This window comes from Ovis canadensis, chromosome 3, assembly GCF_042477335.2.
Source record: "Ovis canadensis isolate MfBH-ARS-UI-01 breed Bighorn chromosome 3, ARS-UI_OviCan_v2, whole genome shotgun sequence".
NCBI lineage: Eukaryota > Metazoa > Chordata > Mammalia > Artiodactyla > Bovidae > Ovis > Ovis canadensis.
Genome location: NC_091247.1, coordinates 95,165,905 through 95,188,058, shown reverse-complemented (window position 1 = coordinate 95,188,058; position 22,154 = coordinate 95,165,905). Strand labels below are relative to the sequence as shown.

The window sequence follows — 22,154 nt, the reverse complement described above, 5'->3', positions numbered from 1 at the left end:
TCTTAGCCAAGGACCCTGATCAACTTTTGTGAAAACCTTATATACCTCAAGCGTACTGCTCAAGCCCACATCCCCAAATTCCTTAAACCTAGCCTGGAAAGTGTTAAAGGGAGACACAGGTTACAGCCATGATTCCTAATCAGAAGGGTCAGCTGGTTAGACACTGTAGCCTGCACCAATGGGTACCATAAAGATTACAAAGGTGATTGACTGCATTTGGGATTATTACATTCCTTTTGGCAATGGGAAATCTTGGTGTTTATCAGTCCAAGAGGCCAGTTCGGCCATAGGTATGTTATCCCCATTGCTACTGTAGGAAGAGTAGGCCCCTCCCCTCCAGGGCCCCAAGAGCAGGCTCTTATCTAACACTCAGAAAAGAATTGTCCGAGGAGGCACATGCTGATGAAGCAAGAGATTTTATTGGGAAAGGGCACCCGGGTGGAGAGAAGGAGGGTAAGGGAACCCAGGAGAACTGCTCTGCCATGTGGCTCACAGTCTCGGGTTTTATGGTGATAGGATTAGTTTCCGGGTTGTCTTTGGCCAGTCATTCTGATTCAGAGTCCTTCCTGATGGCACACGCATCGCTCAGCCAAGATGGATGCTAGAGAGAAGGATTCTGGGAAGTGGACGGACATGCAGTGTCTCCTTTTGACCTTTCCCAATCTCTTCTGGTTGGTGGTGGCTTATTAGTTCCGTATTCCTTACCAGGACCTCCTGTCGTAAAACACTTCGTTTGAATGGTTGCTAGAGAGCCTGGCCAGGGTGGGCAGTCTCAGTCAGGGTGCTTCCCCTAACACTACCAGGCACATAGTCCAAAGCTCACTGAAAGTGCAAGATGGAGTTTCCTTCTTTTTCAAGATGAAGTCAGCTCAGCCTATTCCTTTCCTCCCTGGGTGCCACCTAGAACTGAGGCACAGGGAAGGCCAGAAGGGTTTGAGTTTGATTTGGGCAATTCTGTCCCGCTGCTCTTAATCCTGCTCTTAATTCCCCTCGCCAGTAGATCAATTCGGGCTTAATTCAACAACTGGTCAGATGCTGGGGTCTGGGCCAGTGGGGAGGGCTGGGGGCCAGCCCAGCCACCAGGATCTCCCTCCTTCCAGCCGGAAACAAGGGCAGTAACAATAGCAACACTAACACCCCTCACTGAGCACTTGGTGTGTCCCCGTCTTTTACTGAACAGAACTTACAAGTAATTGAATCATTATTGGTACCTTAGCAGGCACATTCTGGGCCAGAGTGTCCCAGAGTGTGGTCTGGGGATCACCTGTTTCAGACTCAGGGAGGGTTCCCAGGTGTGGTACCCACAGAATCAGGATCTCATGAGGGCGAGGGAGTCTGCATTTTTAACCCCAGCCTGGGTATGAAAGTTTGAAAACCACTGCTCCCAATTCTGCTGTCCCCTTAGAGCCAGAGTCGCTCTTGGGATTTGTGTCTGGAGGTAAAGGTGGTGTGGGATTTGCCTGCCCACACACTGAGGCACAGCCCCCAGGAGCACCTCTCCCCGGCCCACTCCAGGAAGGAAGGGCAAGAGTCCCAGTTCCATCTTCTTCCCACAGAACCAGTCTTCCTCCAGTGAAGACTGACGCTTCCCGAGGGCAGCGTTAGTACCCGCCCAACATCCCTTGGCAAATAATCCACCCTGCTGGCTCATCCCACCCCAGGTCTCCCCCAAGTAGATGGCCTGTGGTGCTCACAAGGACCCAGTGGATTATACAGAATGAGATGCTCTGATGGACAACACAGTGAAGGTGGACCTGCCAACCACTATGATCCCCACTCTGTCTGGAAAGCCTGTTCTGTCATGGGGCTGGGGGACCCGGCCCCAGAGGGAGGAGGCTTTCATACCCCTTTCCTCTCCAAGAATCCCTCCTCTGACACTCGCTGCAGGGAGGGGTGTTAGCTGTGAGCTGGTGATGATGTGGTCAGAGGGTCCAAAGGCAGGAGCTGGAGCAGCTCAGTGACAGCACTTGCGGGGAGTCAGGAGTCCAGAGAGGAGCCCTGCCTGCCTCCTGCAGACTTGGCCTTGGGCAAGTCACTGCCTTCCTCTGTGGCTCTTGGGTCAAAGCTGACCAGGCGGCATGTAATCTTCCCATACCCAGAAGAGGATCATCTCCTCCTGGCTATGCACATGTGTGTATGCGTGTTCGTGCATGCATGAATGTGTGTGTGGTTTGTTCACTGTTTCAATACGTGCCACCTTCAAGGACCGTCTTCCTCTGCTGTATCCCGGTGGGGTCCCCCCAGCCCCTGCACAGGAGCAGGGGTCAGCAGCTTCCTCTGTTGTCTCCCCTACTCGGGGCCTTCTTTCCACAGTGGACACACAGTGGGGTGGGGCCCCCACAAGTGCTTGTTTATGAGCTGTGGTTGAGAGTTCAACCAGCAATGTTCTTCAAGGCAGGGCCTGGGGAAAGGGGTGCCAATGGGTGAAGGTCCCCAAGACAGAATTTCTCCACTGCTATTTGACTACTGGCTGGCACTGGCCCTTGGGCCCAGTGGGACCGAGTGCGGTGGCTAGTGGCCAGCTCACTGTCTCCGGGTTTCATGGCTCCCCTTCTCTCTCTTCCGCAGGACAGCTCTCCTGCAGGCGCGTCCCCGGCTGCTCCTCCCTGTGCAAAGCCTTGTGTGCCTGGCAGCCTTCGGTCTGGCCCTGCCACTAGCCATCAGCCTCTTCCCTCAGATGTCAGAGGTCAGTGGAGGGAGGGGCTCAAGGGCAGGACAGGGAAGGTTTGCGGTTTGGTCATTTATAAATCAATACTTAGTGCTGACTCCTTAGCAAGGGGCTAACTAGGCACTGGGGTTAGAACATGAATGAGATAGGCGCAGGTTCTAACCTCAAAGAATCAAGGTCAGGAAGTGAACACAACGAAGCCACAAGGAATAACAAGTGAACGGTGAGTGGTGTGAGGTGTTCGGCTGTGGGAGGGGATAGTAGAGGCCCAAACGGCGCCTAGAGAGACACGGCATTTCATGGGGCCTGAAGGATGGGTTAGAGCTTCCCAGGTGTGTAAAAGGTGAGGGGACACATAGGCTGAAGTCACCTGGTGTGAAGGTAGGCAACTGAGGAAAGCCTGCATTTCTGGCGGAGAGTGGGGAAGAAAAGGGGCTAGGTAAGGGGGCCTAGGGTCAGGTGGTGCTGGGAAGCTGGAAGCCACCGCAGAGGGTAAGTGTTAACAGAAGAGCTGTGCAGGACCAGAGTCCTGATTTTGAATGGTCCCTGGACTTGCATGGTAAGGCTGGGCTGCAGCTCCAGAGGAGAAGGAGCCTTCAGGAGGCAGTGGCGTGCATCCAGTGAGAGGATGGTGGCTTGGACCAGGCTGTTGGCAGTGAGCATGGAGAAAAGTGGGTCCTTGAAGAGAGAATTAGGAAGCAGCTTTATCCGGATTTGATGAAGAACTGCATGTGGTGGGAAGACAAGGAACCGGCAGGATATGCGCCCGGCTACCAGGCAGATGTAGGTACTGCCTAACAAGATGGAGACACGGAGGAGCTGACATGCGGGAGGACAGCGAGTGAAGCTGGATGTGTGCGTGGGGCTTGAGGAGCCTGCGGAACATGTGAACGGAGGCACCCTGTGGGATTTGGCTTTGAGTCCAGAATCCTGGGCTGGAAGGACAGAAGAAGGGGCCCCCAGCCTAAACAGTGGTGGAAGCCAGGGTAGCGGGTGGGACCAGTCAAGGAGTGTGTGGTGAAAAGAGGCCTCCAGAAGCATGCTGCCCGAGGACGAGTGGCCAGGGAGGTAGGGATAGAGCCAAGTGGGATTAGACGTGGGGGCGTCCTTAGACAGCAGACCTTCCTGTGAGGTCAAGCTCTGTGAGGTTGAAGAGTGTCATTGGTATCTCTGGACATGAAGGCAAACCCCATCCCAAGGGATCAGAGGGGCTCAGGGCGGGGGGTGGTGAGGAAACAGGGTGGCAGGCTGACTGCTTGGTCTAGAGGCTTGGGATGGAAAAGAGAGAAGAGAAAGGAAGCCAGGGAGAAAGAGAGAAGCAGCCCCACCATTGGAATGAGATGTGGGGTCAAGAGAGGCTTTATTTTCACTGTTTACAAATGGGAGAGACTGGAGCTTGTGCAAATACAAAGGGAAGACCTCAGGAGAGGAGGACATTGGAAGGGGAGGATGGAGAGCAAGTCCGTGAAGTCGGGGAGGCAGGGCACGGAAAGCAGTTCGGAGGATTCGCTCGGTTTGGTGACCCCTCTCCCCTTCAGTAGGGGGAGGCAGATGCGGCTGGGGTGGAGTTCAGGGGTGGGAGGTTAAGGAAGTTGTTCTGATAGCTCCTGGGGTCTCAAGACTGAGCAGAGGAAGGAGAGTGGGAAGGGGAGGTCAGAGGTCAGAGGGCCATGGAGAAGGATGGAGACCTTCAGAGGAAAGAGCAGGAGAGACCGGGGACCAAGGATGTCAGAGAGCCTGGAGGGCAGGGCCAGGGGTCAGCGGAGGGGATGGCTGGGGGAGGGTTCAGGGCTGTGGGGGCGGCCAGGGATCATCTACCCAGAGGTGTGGGGCCGGCTCCAGTTTTGTCTGGCTGGGTGAGGCATTTGGGAGGCTGGTATGAGTTCAGGAGGAGCAGAGGACCCCAGAATCTTAGCTGGGTTGGGGTGAAGAAGCACTAGCAAGCTGAGTGAGAACAGCAAGTTTTGGTGCAGAGGCAGACCTCTGGAGGCAAAGAACAACTGCGGGGTCATGAACTCATGGGAGGATGGCGGCGGTGGCTGCAGCACTGACCCTGCTCAGTCCTCACCAGAGCAGCTGGGAGGGGTACCGGTTCCCCCAGCTGAGGAAGGTGAAAATAAGGTCCTGGGTGTTACACCTAGACTGTGAGGACTGGAGACATAGGGTCTTAAAGTAGGAGCATGTGACCCAGCCTCCAGGCCCCAAGGAGGGTATGGACTGGTGTCACTTCCCTCCACTGAGTCCCAGAGTTTTAGGAGGAAGCTATAACAGGAAGGGGCTCCTGTCTTGGGGGCCAGCCCAAGGCACATGGATGGAAGGCAGTATCCTCATGCCCACGGGGCCCAGCCTTGCTACAAAGCCGGGGTACCCTTCCAAACCTTATAGCTCAATCCCAACACTGAACGGCTGTATACTGATGCTTGCTGCTGCTACTGCTGCTAAGTCCCTTCAGTCGTGTCTGACTCTGTGCGACCCCATAGACGGCAGCCCATGAGGCTCCTCCGTCCCTGGGATTCTCCAGGCAAGAACACTGGAGTGGGTTGCCGTTTCCTTCTCCAATGCATGAAAGTGAAAAGTGAAAGTGAAAAGTGAAAGTGAAGTCGCTCAGTCATGTCTGACTCTTAGCGACCCCACGGACTGCAGCCCACCAGGCTCCTCCGTCCATGGGATTTTCCAGGCAAGGGTGCTGGAGTGGGGTGCCATTGCCTATCCTGATGCTTAGGGACTCCAAATGGAGCTGGGGGTTCCAGGTTGCCTGGGAGCTCTGAAGATGGGAGGGAGGGCACTTCTTAGTGGTCCCAGCATCCCCATGTGGAAGGCCCGAGCCCACGCTCTCCATGGTCATAAACTGCATCTCTGTGCCGTTGGGCCGTGTCTGCAGTTCTGGGCAAGAGTTGAGTGCCCCAGGTGCTTGCAAGCACCCCTGTGTTCAGAAGCCTCGAGTAGCTCCCATAGCTCTACCTGACTGCACAGGGGAGGGACCCAGGGCAGAGAAAGCTCACGAGGGAACTGGAGCCTCTCTCACTGGAAGAATTTTCAAGGTCATCCAGTTTAGCACCCCCCTGGCTCTCTGTGGGGGGAAATGGAGGCCCAGAGAAGCTGAGGGTCCAGCCCAGAGTCACAGATAAGCCAGGAACTGATGTGGGAGAACACCTCAGAGGCCAGCTCCCAGTTCAGAGCTCCCAGGAGGTGTTGCATCTACTTGTTTCATGGGATTTTTCCCTCTCACTCTTTTCACCTACCCTGGGGCAGTGAGAGAGGAGGGAGCTGGGGCCCCCCTGTGCTGCTGGAGTCTAGAGCTGTAGGTCTTTGGAGGGTGCTCCTCTGGAACAAATAACAGAGAAATGGCCGTAGTCCAGCCGCTCCAGCCTCCAGTGCTGGCTGCCGAAAGGTGGTCTAAGGGAGCAATGTCCAGGCTCCTTCCTTCCCCCATGCCTGCCACAAATAGGCGTGGAAGTTAGTTCTAACCAAAGTTCCTCTCATTGCAACCCAAGCCTCTTTCTCTAGATTGAAAAGAGTGTAGTCATTTTGTAATAAATCTCCAGAACTTTCTCTGGGAAAGGAGGGTAGGGACGTGATTTTCAGGCTCCTCCTCACCTGCATCAACCCCACAGAATGCAGGCGAGCCTGTGCATTATGGGGTGTTTGGAGGCCTGTCTCTGACTTATGGCACTAAGGCCATCAGGCCGAGAGGACTTGGTTCCCTCTTTCTTCCTCCCAATTAATTCTCTCTAATGAGGTGCTGCTTCTGCTGTGTGGGGATCACGTCTTACATCCCAGAAGCCAGTGGGATTTGCCACAATGAGTCTGGACTTGCTTGGGCTGACCCAACCTTGCCAAGAGCCACCAAGGCTGTCAATAGGAGTAATCGCTGGCACACTAGTTAATTAATTAGGTGACCTGGAGATGGAATTTAGGAACTGGTTCCTAGAATGGCTGGCCTGCAGTGATTGGTGTGGGGTTTCCAACCCACTAACCCCAGAAGTTGAGGAAAAAACTTCAATCCCCTCTGCAATCTCTGGGAGAGTTTTGTCTATTCTTTTCACTAGTATTTCTGCCTATTAAAATGGTGCTAATTTTAAAATTAAAATTGCAAATGATAATAATTACAGCTACCATTTACTAAACATCTACTAGGCCAGGCAACATGGTGGGGTCTCTGAGTGTCTTGTATTAAATCTTCCTAATATTCCTTAAGTCAAGGGAGTACTCCTGTTTATTAAGGGGTGTTGCCTAGACAGTTAGATATATGTGTCTCAGGCTCTAGGGAGAGATTTTGGCTGGGGAACATGGAACCTCGGATGCATGGGGGAGACTAAAGCCCTGGAAGTATCGAGGTTGCCATGAGAGGCAAAAAAGCTGTCTTAAAAAGGGCAGGAGCAGCCAGGGGAGAAACCTCATGAGCGTTTTCATGGACACTGAGGACAAAGCCATTTTGAGGTGGAGGGGGCTCCCTGCAAGTGAGCTGCTGCAGAGGGGACTAGCAGGGGTTGACGAGACTTGGCAGCCTGGGGGTGTAGCTGGACAAAGCTGAGGAGGCAAAGTGGTGGTCAGGATTCGCTCTCTGTTCTGAGAAATGAGCTCAGGAATGGGAAGCCACTGGAGAACAGCAAAGAAAATGTCACTCGCCGGTGTTCTGTGAGATGGTCAGGGGATGGGACACCTCGGGCGGCCGCTGTCCTGTGAGCCCGGGAAGGGGGCCATGATGGGGAAGGAGTCATACAGCCCAGGGCGGAAAGGCCTGGCCTCCCCGGGGTCCAGGGGTCCAGTAAGCAGAGGGGCCTGGTTGATATGGTGGTGAAGTGTGGATGCAGAACATGACTCCTGCAAGGCAGGACCAGTATTATTCCGTGTTTACAACTGAGAAGACTGAGGCATATAAGCAATGTGCCCAAAGCCCAGAGGTGGTAATAATGGAGGGCTCTGTATTCGCAGAAGGATTCCAGAACCCTCCAGTCCACCCCCACCTTACTGTCAAGTGAGAAGGCACAGGTCTGAACCCCAATGGGCTCCTTGCTAATTTGCCAGTAGGAACTTTCCAGTGCCCTCCCCCAGCCCTCCTCCATGTCTACATTCACAGGGACCTTCTGAAGTCTGCCTTTGTTCTCTAACCCAGAGCTGAGGTCAGGTGGGCCTATAGGCCAGCAGTTTGGGTAGGAAGCTTCCTTTGGAGCTTGAGTGTGAGAATGAGGAAGCAAGGTCTGGCCTCCCTTCTGAGCCCCAGTCCTGTAGCAGGGAATGTGGGGTGTGTCCTGGTGGACCCTGGGACCTGCAGGTTAAGGCTATGGGGCATTGGCCAAGGCCAACTCAGCCAGGCTGTGCCCAGGCAGCGATGGGCCCATCTGCATCCCTGCCACAGATATTGGGGTGCTTTCCCCTTTTCCTTGTAATTGGGAGGGCCGTGTCATAGCCCCTGCTCTCAGGGAGCTCTGTTCTGGGGAGGCAGATAGAAACCCAATAACCAAGGAAGGTCGGGTGCGGAGCAGCTAAGACGGAAATAAAGCAGGGTGCTGTGCTGGAGCTCACCCGGGGCTGCGCCGGTCGCAGAGGCCGCCCTGTGGCATGTGGGGCCTGGTTTGTTTGACCTTTCTGGCCCTGCCCTCTCTGGAGATTGGGGCTCTGGGCTCCAGGCCAGTGTGGCCAGCTCTGTCCTGCCCCAGACACACACATACGCACACACGAGCTGGTGCCTTGGGTCCCTCAAGGGAGATGTCAAAGGTCCTGTCTCCGGGCCCGTGGGCTCCCACTCTGACAGCCAGCATGCCCCACCTGGGAGCACTTCCAATCCCATTTAATGAACCTCTTGTCTCCTCACAGCAAGAAGCTGCACCTTTGGCAAGTGCCCTGCCCCGGCCCTGCCTGCTCTGTCTCCATCTCTCTTTGTGCCTCTCTCCCTTGATTCCTCTGGGCTCCCCCCCCCCCACCCCATTCCCCTCTCTTCCCCCCGCGGTTCCCCCGGGAGCTTGGGGGGCTGGGGGACCGGGCAGCACATACAAGCTGGAGCCATTGTTCGACAATCTGTTTTTGTCTTCATCTTGTTGGCAGGCGGCAGGAGAGGAGCAAAAGGTTAATGAGACACTGTGCAGCGGGATTACCGCGACGGCGAGCGGCGGGCAGGCGAGCCAGCCGTGGTGACAGGGAACTAATTAGGAGCAGTTTAACAGGAGGAAAAAGTGAGATCTCCTCTTCACCAACTGTCAATAATTAGCTGGTTTGGTGAGGTTGAAATGTGTCCACAGGAAAAGGTGGGGCTTTTCTGTGGACGAGTGAGGCTCGGGGGTCCAGGGGCCCCTGGGGGCTCTGTCCTGTCCCTAGGTGGGGTTCAGGCTGGGGGCTGCCCCATGTGCCCCGGGTATGCCCTCCTCCCCTCTGCCTGGCATCCCCCACCTCAACTCTCCGTGTGAGTTTGGGCTTCACCCCAGGACCTCCGTTTCCTTTGCCACAAGATGAGGGATTAGAAGTAAGCTTTCTCCTGGTTCGGTCCATTAGGATTCTGGAAGTGAACCCATGAAACTGGGCCCTGGTACTGGAGTCAGGAGAGCGGATGGTGGGCTGTAGGACCTTAAGTCAGATGCTGACCATAGGGTGCTTCTCTGGTAATGTGGGTGCACCACCCTCTGGGGCCAGGCATGGCTTGTGAATGGTGCTGAGTGGCGAATGGGCAAAACCTTCCTTGGAACATGCCTTGGGGCCCCTGGACCCTCACTTAGCTCCTCAGCCCTCCCAGCAGCAATAGAGGTGGGAAAGAGTGGCTAGACTGCCTCTGTAGGGCTGGGGGCTTCCTGAGTGTATACACGTCTCTCTGTCTCTCCCCTGCACCAGCTTCACAGGGTCTGTGTGGGGCCAAGGAGTCTGGTTCCCTAGCAGTGAGGATTGTTGCCCTGTGATTGTTGACTGTTGATTGTTGGTTTGTTGGTCCCTGACACCTCACCAGGGAACCCCTCCTCTGTCCCTCCAGGCTCTGCCAAACACCTTGACAGGAAGAAAAGACATCATCTGAGCCCCCCCAGGGCTTCCTGCTCAGAGCTCCCCTGTCAGCCCTGCTAACCCCCAACCTCTCCCTCTCAGCTGAGCCCTTCTTTAACTCAGCCCTGGAGGGTCCAGGGCACCAGAAGCTCAGGCCCTCCTGTGTCCTCACTCTAGTCACCTGGTCTCAGAGATTGGCTTTTAGAAGTCACATGCATGCTATAGATGAGGTGTTTGAAGGTCAAGCTTAGCCATGCCCCTGCTCACTCCCCTACTCCTCCCAGGTCCCCCTCCCAGCTTCCAAAGTTAAGAAACAAAGAGGCACACCATCCCTGTATGGGAAAAAATGTGGGTACCCCCAGTGGGTACCAGAGCCTCCACCATCTCTCTCCTCATCACTAGCCCTGAAGAAAATGATAGCAACCAGCTTGGCTGGAAGCTGTGACCTGCTAGAAGCAAATGTCTCTCCTAGCTTGCCTCTTTTTGTCTGAGAAAGCCTTTGAATTCCCAACCAAGAATGGAGAAGAGTTGGGAATGAGCTCAGGTTCATATTCAGGTCTTCCGAGGTGGTACTAGTGGTAAAGGACCTGCCTGCCAGTGCAGGAGATGTAAGAGACATGGGTTCGATCCCTGGGTCAGGAAGATCCCTTGGAGGAGGGCATGGCAATCAACTGCAGTATTCTTGCCTGGAGAATCCCATGGACAGAGGGGCGTGGTGGGCTACAGTCCATAGGGTCGCAAAGAATCAGGCACGACCGACCTTAGCACACAAGCTGTTCTGGAAGAGGTTCCTTCTCCAGGAAGTCCTCCCTGATGAGCCCCACTAGGATCTGTCTCACCCCACACGTGTAGACTCTGGTCACATGTTTCCTGCATCCCAGCTCCCTCCCCAGGATGGTAGTACTGTCTCCGGGTATCGGGTATCCCTAAGGCTAAGAACTGGTGCTATTTATCAACACCTAATACAGAGCATGGCTTATCTGGGCTCACCTTGACTTGACTGCTTCCTGCTTCTCCCACTCTTCCAGGGCTGACCCAAGGCCAGAGCGATGTCTAGGGGGTATCGTGTCCCTCTTAGTCCACCAAGATTGGCCATCTCTGAGAGCAGGTGTTTCCTCCCCTCCAATCTCAAATCCATTTCCTACTTTGCTTGGAGATGTTTGTTTGGGGCTTTTCTCCTTTACTGCTTTAATCAGTCCCTATTGAACTCTAAAGTGGGCTATTTTTGCCATCAGAAATCTGCCGCCTCCCCGCCCGCTGCTTTCTTGGAGTTTGCCCACAGGACCCCCCAGGAGGGATGGATGGGAATGGCAAAGCCGCTCGGAGCCCAGGAACGCCAACGCCACCTGTCATGTTGCCTGTTCTGCACACCCCCACCCCAAACCTGCGCGTGCACGCAAGCCCACACACAAGCACGTGCACGAACATGCACACACGTGCCCTGGTGACAGGCATCAGCAGGGCCACCTCTCAGCCCATCCCTCCCCAGTTCTTTCCAGGACCTTCTAGAACACCTATCTAAATAGAGGCCAGGAAGGAAGGAGGCTTAGTTATGCAAAGCTTTTGTGGAGACAATTAAACAGGTCAGTATATGTGAAGAGTTTAGGGTGTACCTGGCCCACAGCAAGGGCGCAGTCCTGTGAGCCGTGAGGAGGCACAGGCAAGCAAGACCTAGGCTGGTGGTGGGATAACCATGGAGTTCTGCCTCCCTTAAGCAGGTTTTCTAAGCCTCCAAACTGTTCTCTCATCCATTTCTTGGTATTATCCACATCGTAGCCCCAGGAGAGTAGAAAATCTCCCCACCACACTTACGGGGAAACTGAGACCTGAAGAAGATGGAGGTGGTAGAATGATTCTGAGATTGGCCCACCAGGGGGCCCCTCAGGAGTCCAAATGGGGAGGGGGCTCTGCACATTCCCTGGATGCACATCGCCTGGCGGGGGCGGTGGGGGGGATTGGAAAATATAACATAGGATCCCTGGACTTGAGGAATTCAGTTTGATTCAACTTTTATCAAGGACTGACTATGCACAGGGTGATCGTAACTACCCTGAATGGCTCACACAGACGTGGGGAGAGGGACCCCGGGATTCACAGCTGGTAAGAGTACAAATCAGTGTGTAGCTGGGGGTGTGATGGAGATGAAACAAGTGCCAGGGGTACCAGAGGCAACAGCGATGGATTTGGTCTGAGACTATCAGGGGAGGCTTCCTGGAGGTGGCAGACAGCCTTAGCGGATTAGGCCTCAAAGCCTGAACATGTGATGGAGAGGAGTTGGTGAGTGAGGAGGCAGGAGAAGGTGGCAGAAGGCCTCGAGTGTGCAGTCGATCAGTCTGACATTCACTGGGAAGGCAGTGGGGCCCAGCGCCACCACTGGAGGCCTGACCCAGGGATCTAGGCTCAGGCCCCAGCTGCTCCCCAGCCCTGGCCTAACACCCCTGTCCCCTGAGAATGCTCAGGGTGATGCTCAGGCCCGGGTGTGCATATCTAAGCAGGACTTGAGGTCTGCCCAACCCTGGTGAGAGAGGGTGGTTTGCAGCTGCCCAGTGGGCAAGTTGGTTCCGTGCTTGGCAGAGTTGGACAAGTTGGTGCCGGCTTGGGCTTTGGATCTGTGTCAATGTCGCCACCACCTGCAGACCTTCAGAGGCCCAGAACCCTGACCAGGAGCAGGAGGCAGCTTTGAGCCATGTCACAGGGTCATGCTCATCACCCCACCCCCTGCCCAGCGCCTTTGAAAGGGAGGCAGAAAAGCCACCAGAAGAAAGGCAAGGAGGAGGAACTTCTTTGTAGTAGGTAAAAGCCCCAGAGAATGGGGCACAGACCGGGGATCCAGTTTCCTGTTTATGTCTCAGCACCTTAGCTCCAGGTTCAAATATGTAAACTATCTGCTGGCTGCGGGCTGCAGGTGTGTGTGTGCTCCCAGGCTGCAGAGGCAGAGGTGGCCCCACATGCATTCCTGCCTCTGCCCCCCATCCAAGATGAGCCAGGAGACAGAGGCGAATAGCTCAGGGTTAACCCTTCCAGCGCCACCAAGGAAGCCCATCCGGCCGCTCCAGGGTGCTCTGGGGCCAGTGGGCCTGGGGGTACTCCTCGGAGGCTGGTGCTTCCTGCTTGCTGCATCTGACCTTAGATGCAGCTGGAAGTCTGGGCCATCTGCTCCACGGGGAGCAGAGTCTGAGCCGGGTCTGGAGACCAGGGTGGGGCCTTGGCTGGGGAGGGCATCTGGATGAGGCTGTGGGAGCCAGGGTGCAGTTCTGCCTGGCAGTCCGTGAGTGTGAGCAGGACAGCACTGCTCATCCCAAGGCAAAGCGGGGCCGTCCCTAGCAACCCGTGTCTTCTCGGCACCCCCAGTTCTGGGGTGGGGTACCGTCAGCCAGTGCTGCTGGATCACTTCAGCCAGGGCTCTGGCTCCCCGTCCTAGACGTCCCTTCTCTCGAGGCCTGGGCTGCTGGTAGACAGGCTCCTGGGGAGGGGTTTATCAGATGAAGGAAGGGACCCATAGGTTCCTGCAGGCCCCCTGGGCTGCTTGCACTGGGTCACCCTTCTCCCTGTGGCCACTCCTTGTCCAGCCTTCTTTCTCCTTGTCACCTTCTCCCCAGAGGAGGCCCTTCAGAGCTTCTCTGTGGTCAAGCCCCTGCCCTTGGTCCCCTCCCCAGGGGTTCTAGTCTTCTGGGCTGATGCTAGTGGCCTCTCCTTGCTACACTCACTCCTCTCACTGGGCCTTGGCCTCTCCCTCCATCCACAACCCACCTGCGAGCCACTGTGGCCATCCCACCATTTGTTCTGCTGCTGACGTAGCACGTGAACCAGGGGGAGCCCCAGAGAACACATTCCCGTCTCTACTTCGGGGCCCTGGAGCTGGTTAGCTGCCCTCCCTCAGTACCTGAATCACATTCATTCACCAGCACAGCCCTGGATATGATTCTGTGGAGGAGATTCAGGCCCATCCCACCCCCCCACCCCACCCACCAACTGCAGAGAGGTGATCATCAAAGGGTGGGTAGCACATAGGTCCCTGCCCCAGCCTCCCCTGCCGAGCCCAGTGGTGAGGACCCCCAGTGGACCCAGCATCCGTGAGTCCAGGAGATGCTGGGGCATTGGCTCAAGCCCCAGCTATGGTCAGAGAACTGGTGAGGCCTTAACTAATGACCAGTTGAACTGGCCCATGATAGAAGTGAGAGGCTAAGTGAGGGTTAGGAGTCCTCCTGGATTCTAGGAGGTCACCAAATCCCACCCAAATCCCTCTGTCAAGACCAAAGACATGCCGGGGCCATTCTGTTTGCCTGATGTCCATGCTGGCTGTTGTCTGTGGCGCCTTCCATCACTGTGTCCGCTCCTTGGGCTGGACCCCCAAGGCCACCATCATGGGCTTGTTCCCTACACCCGCCCCTCAAATGCGCCTGTTCCCTCGTCCTGGCGCCCTCCCCTGCCATCTGCTCTTCTGGGCAAGCTCCTCTACTCTGGGGCTCCGACTGTGCTCTCACATCCCGGGCTCACTCTTCTGCCCAGGGCCCTGCCCAGAGCTCCACCCCCAAGACCTGCCTGCCTCCCCTGCTCCTCAACCTGGGAGACCCAAGCCTACCACACTCCCACTCCGACCCGCCCCCCATATTCCCCTGCCTCTGAGCATGGCGTCACCAGCCACCCCGGCTCCCGAGCTAGAATTAGGAATCATCCAACGCACAGTCATCCTGCACACCTCCCTCTCACCCCCACATGGAATTGGTCATCAGCTCCTGTGGCTTTTGTCTTCAGAAAGGATCCCTGCACACCCTCCCGTCAGCCCCCACTGGCGGCATCATGGGGAAGACCTGGCACCTTTCTCTGATGCCTGCAGCTGCCCCCTCACTTACTCCTCCATCCCACTACCACCAGCAAGATGGGGATCTTGGACCACCCCTGCTCAGAAGCCTTGCATGGCTCCCTATTGCCCTCAGATAAAATGCTGACATCTTCAGTGGCCTGTGAGGGCCTGCCTGTCGCAGCTCCGCCTCCATTTCTTCCACATTCCAACCTGTCCACCGTTGCCCACACCAAACATGCCATGCTGGCCAGCTAATGCTTTTCTCTTCCCCAGCAAGCTTTTCCTGCCCTCTCTCATCAAAACGCCCATTGCTTCCTGGCTTCCCTCCCCTGAGAAGTCTTCCTTTCCCATTCTTTCCTCAGCGCATGGTAACCCCCAGTGCGTGGTAACTCCTCCCCAGTTGCCATGGCACTTTGTCTCTCTGGAATCCATCTGCTTTCCTGTCTGACTCCTCCCCTAGACTTGAAGCTTCTCAAGGGCACGGGCTGGTCTTGTCCATCTCTGGGTGCCCAGCCCAGTGTATGGCGTTGGCAGCCATAAGCATCTGCTACTTAAGGGCCGACTGAATTGAAATGAGAGGAAAAGCCTTAGATGCCATCTGTCCCCAGGTGCCTGCTCCTGAGTTGAGGGCCTCGACCACCGCCCTCCCCCGCAGCCTTCCCATTGCCTGCTCTTCCCCTGCTCCCCTCCTACCTGCTGTCCTCAGCTCAGTGGGGAGCTGGAGGGGGGCGCCTGGGTCTGCGACAGCTCCACTTAGAGGATGAGGTCTCATCTCCACCAGGGCCAGCGCTCTCCAGGGAACGGGCCGAGGAGGCTGTGGCCCTGGCCCGCGGTCCTCCACCATGGTGGTGAGCAGCCTCTCGGATTTTAATGCGGGACTTAGTGCTTCAGTGAAAGCCGGCATGGGAAGTTGCTAATAATGGCACTAAAATAAAATATGCTACATCTGTTATGGGTAGCAGAACAAAATTAGCTGCTCACACCTCTGACATCCAAGATGTCTTAACTTAAAATACTCCTTGGCTTACTTTACATCATTTACTGATTATATTTAAAAGAAATACAATTTTGCAATTACTGTTCTTTCCAGCGTGATATCTATGCATCATTTTCCTTTTATGTTTATATATTTCTCCTTCATTAGTGCAGTCTGAAGGGTGATTAGGATTCTTCAAACATTTTACAGAGGTTAAACGTTGATTAAGATTTAATTATTACTGTAAATAGCTTGGAATGACATATGGTGCAAAAGCCTGACATATGTGCATTTGAATAAATGAAGTGCTATTTCCCAGGATGCCTCAGTAGCTGTTTAACAGCTTTCCCGAAGGGTTATGTTACACCTCATGGTAAGATTGCTGGGATGTTATATTTTGTTGGTTTTTGCAGCTGAAAGCTAAGAACAGTTTTCCAGTTTTTTAAAAACATTGAATATTTTAAATACCTAAATTGTTTTGCACAAATTTTTGCTAATTTGTCTAACTAGGTTAAACATTTTCAAAAGCATTTCGATTTCTAAGCGTGGGCGCTGTGCATTGTGTCAGTGGCAGCCTGGGGGCGAGGGGAGCGGGCGGGGTGGAGAGGACTCGGAGGCCAGCAGGGCGTGCAGGGAGGAGGTGGTTTGAGGAGAGCGGGTGGGGAAGAGGCCTGGGCCCTGAGCCTGGTTCTTGTCTCTTTGGCCTTCTCAAGTGGCCGGTGTATTGAGGTACCAGAGACCACAGGGAGAGGGTCCCTGCCAGTTGCAATCCACAGTGAATCCCCTCTTGTCTGGCCCCAGACCTGACCGAGTTCTCTGAAAGCTGGGCCAGGCCATGGCACCTCCTGCCTGCTCCCCAGGGCTGCCATGTCTTGATATCTAGCAGGTACCTGGGACCAGGCTCAGCTGAGCTGACTTATAGCTGGTGCTTCCTGATTCAACCCGGGGCAGGGGTCAGGCCGGGGCTCCTCACGGAGGAGGTGGTGTCTCCCTCCCGGCTCCCTCAGGTTTAGGGGCTCCGGCATCCCCGCTGGCTCAGCCCCCAGAGCTGTGGGTCAACATCCAGGCTGCTGTGGGGACTCCCAGGGGACCCCGCCCTCCCAGTACTTTCTGCCTTTCTTCTTTCCACTCATTGACTCAACACTTGAGAGCACCTACCGTCTCCCAGCCTTGAGGATGGAGGATGCATAGCAGCATGCTCTCGCTGCCTCGTGGAGCTTGCGATCTACCGTGGGAAGAGGAGCAGGAGCAAGCAGTCAGCCTCAAATCCTGTGCTACGACAAGTGTACAGAGGGAGGCAAGTGTGGGGCTGGAGAGGTGGCCGCACCCAGCCTGGATGAGGGAAGATAGCTGAAGCAGTGGCCTGGAAGCTGAGCGGAGGTCCAGGGAGTCAGAGTTGGCCAGGCGAGGAAGAGGCAGAGGGGCAGCTCAGGCAAAGGCTTGGGGTGTGAATAAGCCAGCGTATCTGAGGCACTGTGATAGGCAGGTGTGCTGTGTCTCCAATCCCACGGACAGGGTAGCGAGTGGGAGGCAGGGTCTGGGTCCCTGAGGGCAGTGGTGGCGGTGAGCCCTTTTATAACAAAGAGAGGCATGATTGGACTTGCTGCTGAGAAGGCTCACCCTGGCTGTGGTGGAAGAGGGGCTGGAGGGGGTGAGACAGTGAGGGGAGGGAAGGAGAGTAGAGATCTGAAAGTCCCCGGGGTCCCTGGCCAGAGCACTGTTGGACGGTGGTGTAAAGCTGGGGTCGGGGAGGAAGAGACGAGGAATTCAGTTCTGTTCTAGATGGGTTGAGTAGAAGTACCTGTGGAGCTGTGTGCAGGGAAGAGGGACCCCGAGACCCTGAGACGTGTCCAGTAGGTATCACAAAAAGGGAGCTGGCAGTAAGCTTGGAGAGAAGGACTTTTGTGGAGGGGAGTGGAAACAGAAGCCAGGTTTGCTGTGGGTTGGGAAGTCAGTGGGAAGTGAGGAGCTGGAGCTGCCCCTAAAGGAGTGGGCAGCGCCTTAAAGAAGCGTGGCTGTTATGGGGGGAGAGCCCCAGTGGCAGTAGGAACATGACCCGGGGTACAGGGGTGTATCAGATGGGAGGTTCTCTGCTGATGAACAGGAGTCCCTGAAAAGGTGGGCAACAGGGTGGGCCATCTGGGAGTGGTCTCCGCTGTGGGGTCCTCTGGGGGCAGGGATAGCCACAGTGGGGCAGCAGGAGGACAGATCCGGAGCCGAGTGTGGACACAGGTAGGTCATGGGTCTGATGAGAAGCTGAGGGGTGCCTCGTGAGGCCTTCTGTTTTCACTCCGAGGTAGGAAGATGAGTGGGAAGCTAAGGAGAGCAGAGGAGGCTTTAGGCAACCTCTGTGGAGAATGGGAGATGGAGCTGACCAACCATATGGCCCAGGGGTGGGGATTTTCTGGCCACTGTGAGGGTCCAGCCAAAGTCAAGGACAGTGAACGCTGAGCAGTCTCTGCTCAGTGGTCAGGTTCCAGTGGGGAGAAGGTAAGATGCATGATTGAGCTCCTCCTTCTGCCAGTCAGGCCAGAAGGGCCTTGCAGCTTGGAGAGGCTCAAGTGGTGGCCTCTCACATCCAGGCTAGAGGGGGAGGATGTGAAGAGAGCTCTAGAGAGTCTGGGGCTGGGGTCGGTGGTCTGGAAGCAGATAGGAGAGTGAGGAGGGTGCTTGGAGGGACAGGGGATGGAGGGGTGCAAGAGGGTGGGGTTTGGATTTGAGTTTGGCTGGAACAGCCATGGGGGTGACCAGGCCCAGGGTGTGGCCTGGGCATGTTTTGTGCACTGTTGGGGATGAGGTCCTTGGAGATGAGGGAGACAGAGAACTCAGGAGGTAGGACTTTCCCCTACACGGACGTGCTGGCAGCGGATGAGGTACAGCTTTGGCTGGAAGGGGTGTCGTGAGCCCCCCCAGAAAGAGGGAGATGTGTCACGAGGCGGCACGCGTGGGCCCTGGTTGGGGGCTGGGGGCAGAAGCAGAAGCGGCAGCACCAGGCGGTCCTGACCACTGAGCTCCCCACTTGTCCCTTCCCTCGCGTCCCCTCACCTCTCCTCTTTCTGCTCTCACTCTCTCCTCAGATCGAAACAAGCCAATTAGAGCCTGAGATCGCCCGGGCCACAAGCGGCCGGACAGTGGTGTACAACAAGGGACTGTGAGCAGTGGCCGGCCGGCCTGGGGACAGAGCGCTGTCCAGGCCCGGAGTTGGGGGCAAGGAAGGAGGCCTGTGGGCTGCGCCTGCAGGGGACATGCTGACCCCCACCCCAGTCCCAGGCCACCTGGGGGGCACTCCCCCCTCAGTGCTAGGGAGACTAATCTATTCACGAATTAACATAAGGGAGAAGAATTCTGACACATTTACTATAAAAAATAATCAAGTGCATTTCTGGGCCTTACGTGGGGTTGTCAAAACTCTACTTAGCACAATTATGTGTGAAGCTGAAAAATTGTAGAGTGCCCATGGGGTAGGGTTAGGATCCTTTTATACTTGATTTCTTTTTTCTTTTTAATTAGAATCAAGCCTTGGTTACCGCTGCCCAGAGGCAGCAGGTGGTGGGAGGAGGAGAAGGCCTGGGAGCTGGTGGTCCTGGTGGCTGGGCTGCTGGATTTAAGATGCTACTGAGCCCAGGCCCGATAGCTGCCTGGGCTGGGGAGGGGAGGCAGGCGGATGAACCAGCTGTGAGGAAGTTCCTCAGGAAGTGGCCCAGGAAGTCAAGGGGCACTGGGAGATTCCTTGGGCAGCTGGCTCTGAGTGTGGCCAGCCTTCATTCACGCCTCTCCTGCAAAACCAATTCCTCTGCATGAAGCCCAGTGACACACTGAGGCTGTCATCGCCCTTCATGGAGCCCTCATCCGTTTGAGACCCGAGATGATTCCGGCTCCAGGCAGGAGGCCCTAAGAAGCAGCAGTGCTTGGCGGAAACTGTACCTGCCTGGGAAACACCCTGGCCTCTGTGCAAAGGTCTTCCTTCCAGGCACAGGCTAGAAGCTGGGTGTTGGGGCTGAGGGTGGGGCTGGAGCCGGGCTGCCTGCTGTCGTTTCCAGCCACTGGGTCACCTACCCAGCTCATCATTTCCAGAGCTGGAGGGTCTTGTGCCCAAAGCCCAGACCTCTAGGTGCCGACCTGAGAGCATCAACCCTGGAACGGCAGGCCCCAGCTCTGGCACTCATGGGCTGTGAGACCTTGGACAAGTCTACTCCCTTCACTGAGTCTGGAACCAGAGGACTGTACAGAGGCATTCCCACCTGCTCTTTCAGCTAGACTTCATCTTTGCCCGTCCTGCTCAGTTGCTGGGCAGTCCAGGCACATCCCCAATGTGGACAGTGGACTGGGAACGGGGCAGGCTCCTTTGGGAATGGCCAGCGGTTGGCCTCAGCACTGGAACCTTGCCCTTCTGTATGTGAACATCCTGGGAGCACTTGACCTTTGCCAAACACTTTACAGTTCTGAAGTAGGGGGCAGAGTGCCTGCCTGGGCCTGCGTGTGCGCACGTGCCCATGCCGTGGCCTCTCACTGTGCACAGGTCTCCAAGGCCCCTTGCTGCGGGCTCCCACTGGCAGGCCAGGAAAGAGGAGAGCTCTGCAGGAGCTTTGCAGAGGGAAGCAGGGCCTGCGGTGAGGATGAACAGGACAACCCCCCTGCCACACCCCCGTCTGAAAGGCCCAAACAGAGAGGAAGCCTGGCCTCCAGGCATCCCTCACCTGGCCCTAGCTGGAGTGCAGCCTTTGCTATGCAGCCTGCAGGGCAGAAAGTGCGTGGCCGTGGGCAGCTCTTCCTGTCTTTAGGGCAGGGCAGTTGTGAGGTGGGCCTTCCACAGGCATTGACACTGCATACCCCCAGAAGCCCCTGCTGCTCTCTCCTCCCAGCCAGACCCTGGTGCCCCCCAGCTAGTTCTGCAGGATACTGCTCTGAGGGCTCCCCACCTTCCGAAGGAGCAGCCCATCAGTAAAGGCAGAAGGTGGAGACAAGCATGGAGGGCGTGAGCAGTGTTGGATGGACAGGTGGTTTCAGCTAATCCCCCTGTAATGGGAATGTGCTGCCGACTCGGGGCCGGGCATGTCTGGAGCCTCTCGTGAAAAGCTCACTTCAAGCTCACCTTGCCCCACCTCTCACAGGGTCTTGTTCTTTTGCACTTTACCTTGGGACCAAAACTGCCCACCCCGGCCCCTCTCCCATCCCCTCCCGGGCCCTGGCAGAGACGGGGGTCTTTCCAACTCGGTCTGTGTGCTTGCTGCCCCAGCCCTGGGAGCCCTGTGGCCTTGGCATCTCATAACCTACTTACATCGTCTCCTGGGTGATTTCTGGCCGTGCTCCCAATGCAATTTCATGTGAGCTAAGGGGGTTTCTCCTGGAGACAGGGGAGTGAGGGGTGGGTGGCAAAGGATCCTGACAGCTCAGTGTAATAGTGACAGAGGTTCAGGGGGCCATGCTGCTGAGTCCTGGTCTGGCTGCATTAAATACCGTGAGGGTAAACTTGGTCAACATCCATCCTCTACTCTGCTGAGGCCAGAGGACAAGAGGCCTCGTGGGCAGATTGGTTCATATCTGGAATGGAGGCTGAGGCAGGACCCACTGAGGGCAGGGCCTGGCCCAGCTGTGCCATAGTCCAGGGCATGTCTGCCACTGACTCTTGAGCCCTGATGTCCCAGCCCACCCTCCTCTGGTCACTTCAAACATTCCCTCAGGCCTGGGGATACCCTGCTGCCATCCCAGAGAGTAATTTGAGAGCACAGGGACTGAAAGCCCAACACGTCGAGATGACCGACTGACCCCGTTCCAGTTCCTGACTGTGAGCCAGCGGGTCTCCTGTCCTGATGGCCTGGGAGGAGAGGGGCCAGGGCATGGCAGCAAGGTGGTTCTCCAGCCCTGGGTCAGAGCGAGTGAAGCACCAGCACACACGCTGTGTTCACTCCCAGGGTACTTTGCAGTGTCTTTTTAACCTTCTCAGAAAATTTCTCAAACTCTGTGATTTCTGTAATACTACTGAGCTGTGGGCAATAAATGATGGATTTAAGGCATCAGGGCTTGGCTTTGTGAATTGTAGGTGGGAAGGGTGGGGGTGGGGAAACAGTGGCAACCAGCCAACAGCTGACTGAGGATTTTGTGGGAAGGCCCTGAGGAAGCTGCAAAGCTATCCTCTAGGAGGATCAGGCCTGCTGGGAGGCCCATAGGGAAAGAGAGATGGAAGGATGGAGGAGCAGGAGAGGGCAGAGAGCTGGACGAGGGGGTGAGTTGAAACTCTGCCGAGGGACCCTTTACAAAGCGGGTGCTGAATGGAGCACCCACTAAGGGCCCACTGCAAGAAAACGAGTAGAAAAGGGATTCTGGTAGATCCTCAGCTGCTGATAGCCGGAGGACAGGAGGGAGGCATTGGGGGGGGGGGAGGGCGGGAGGTGGGCGGATGCATTCTGGACTGTCTGGGGGCCAGGAGGGACTTCAGAGGGAGAGGTGTGCACCAGGTAGAAAGTTACCTGGCATTGGCAGTTGTGCATGGTACCATCCCTGGCAACTCTGCCTCTTTCAGACTCTTCCACAGTCCCTCAGGGCCAGGCCTTGGCCACCTCCTGACAGCTCTGGCTCCTCCAGTTCCAGGCAGCTCCCAGGGTTCCTGAGGAGGTGAGGCCTGGCTTCTTCTCTGGGACCTCCAGGCATCATCTGCCCTCTGCAGGGAGAAGCTGACGGCCTCCCCTGCCAGGCAGTGGACGTGTGGTTCATGGTCCGGCAGCCCCGGGTTCCGACTCCAA

General features: G+C 56.1%; 1 protein-coding gene across 6 annotated transcripts in view; it reads left to right on the top strand.

Annotated features, from left to right (window-relative positions):
• SFXN5 (sideroflexin 5) overlaps positions 1-21,428 on the top strand; it is a 128,008-nt gene extending 106,580 nt beyond the window's left edge. For 3 of the 6 annotated variants that reach the window (XM_069583689.1, XM_069583687.1, XM_069583690.1), the window contains 2 exons: positions 2,569-2,686; positions 18,492-21,428. In XM_069583689.1, the coding sequence (XP_069439790.1) occupies positions 2,569-2,686; positions 18,492-18,569 (196 nt within the window). In that variant the 3' untranslated portion in view covers positions 18,570-21,428. Of the gene's footprint in view, positions 1-2,568; positions 2,687-8,713; positions 8,842-9,626; positions 11,618-18,491 lie in introns of those variants that run through there. The other 3 variants (XM_069583686.1, XM_069583688.1, XM_069583693.1) reach the window with 3 other exon arrangements.
• Positions 21,429-22,154: the final 726 nt, after the last annotated feature.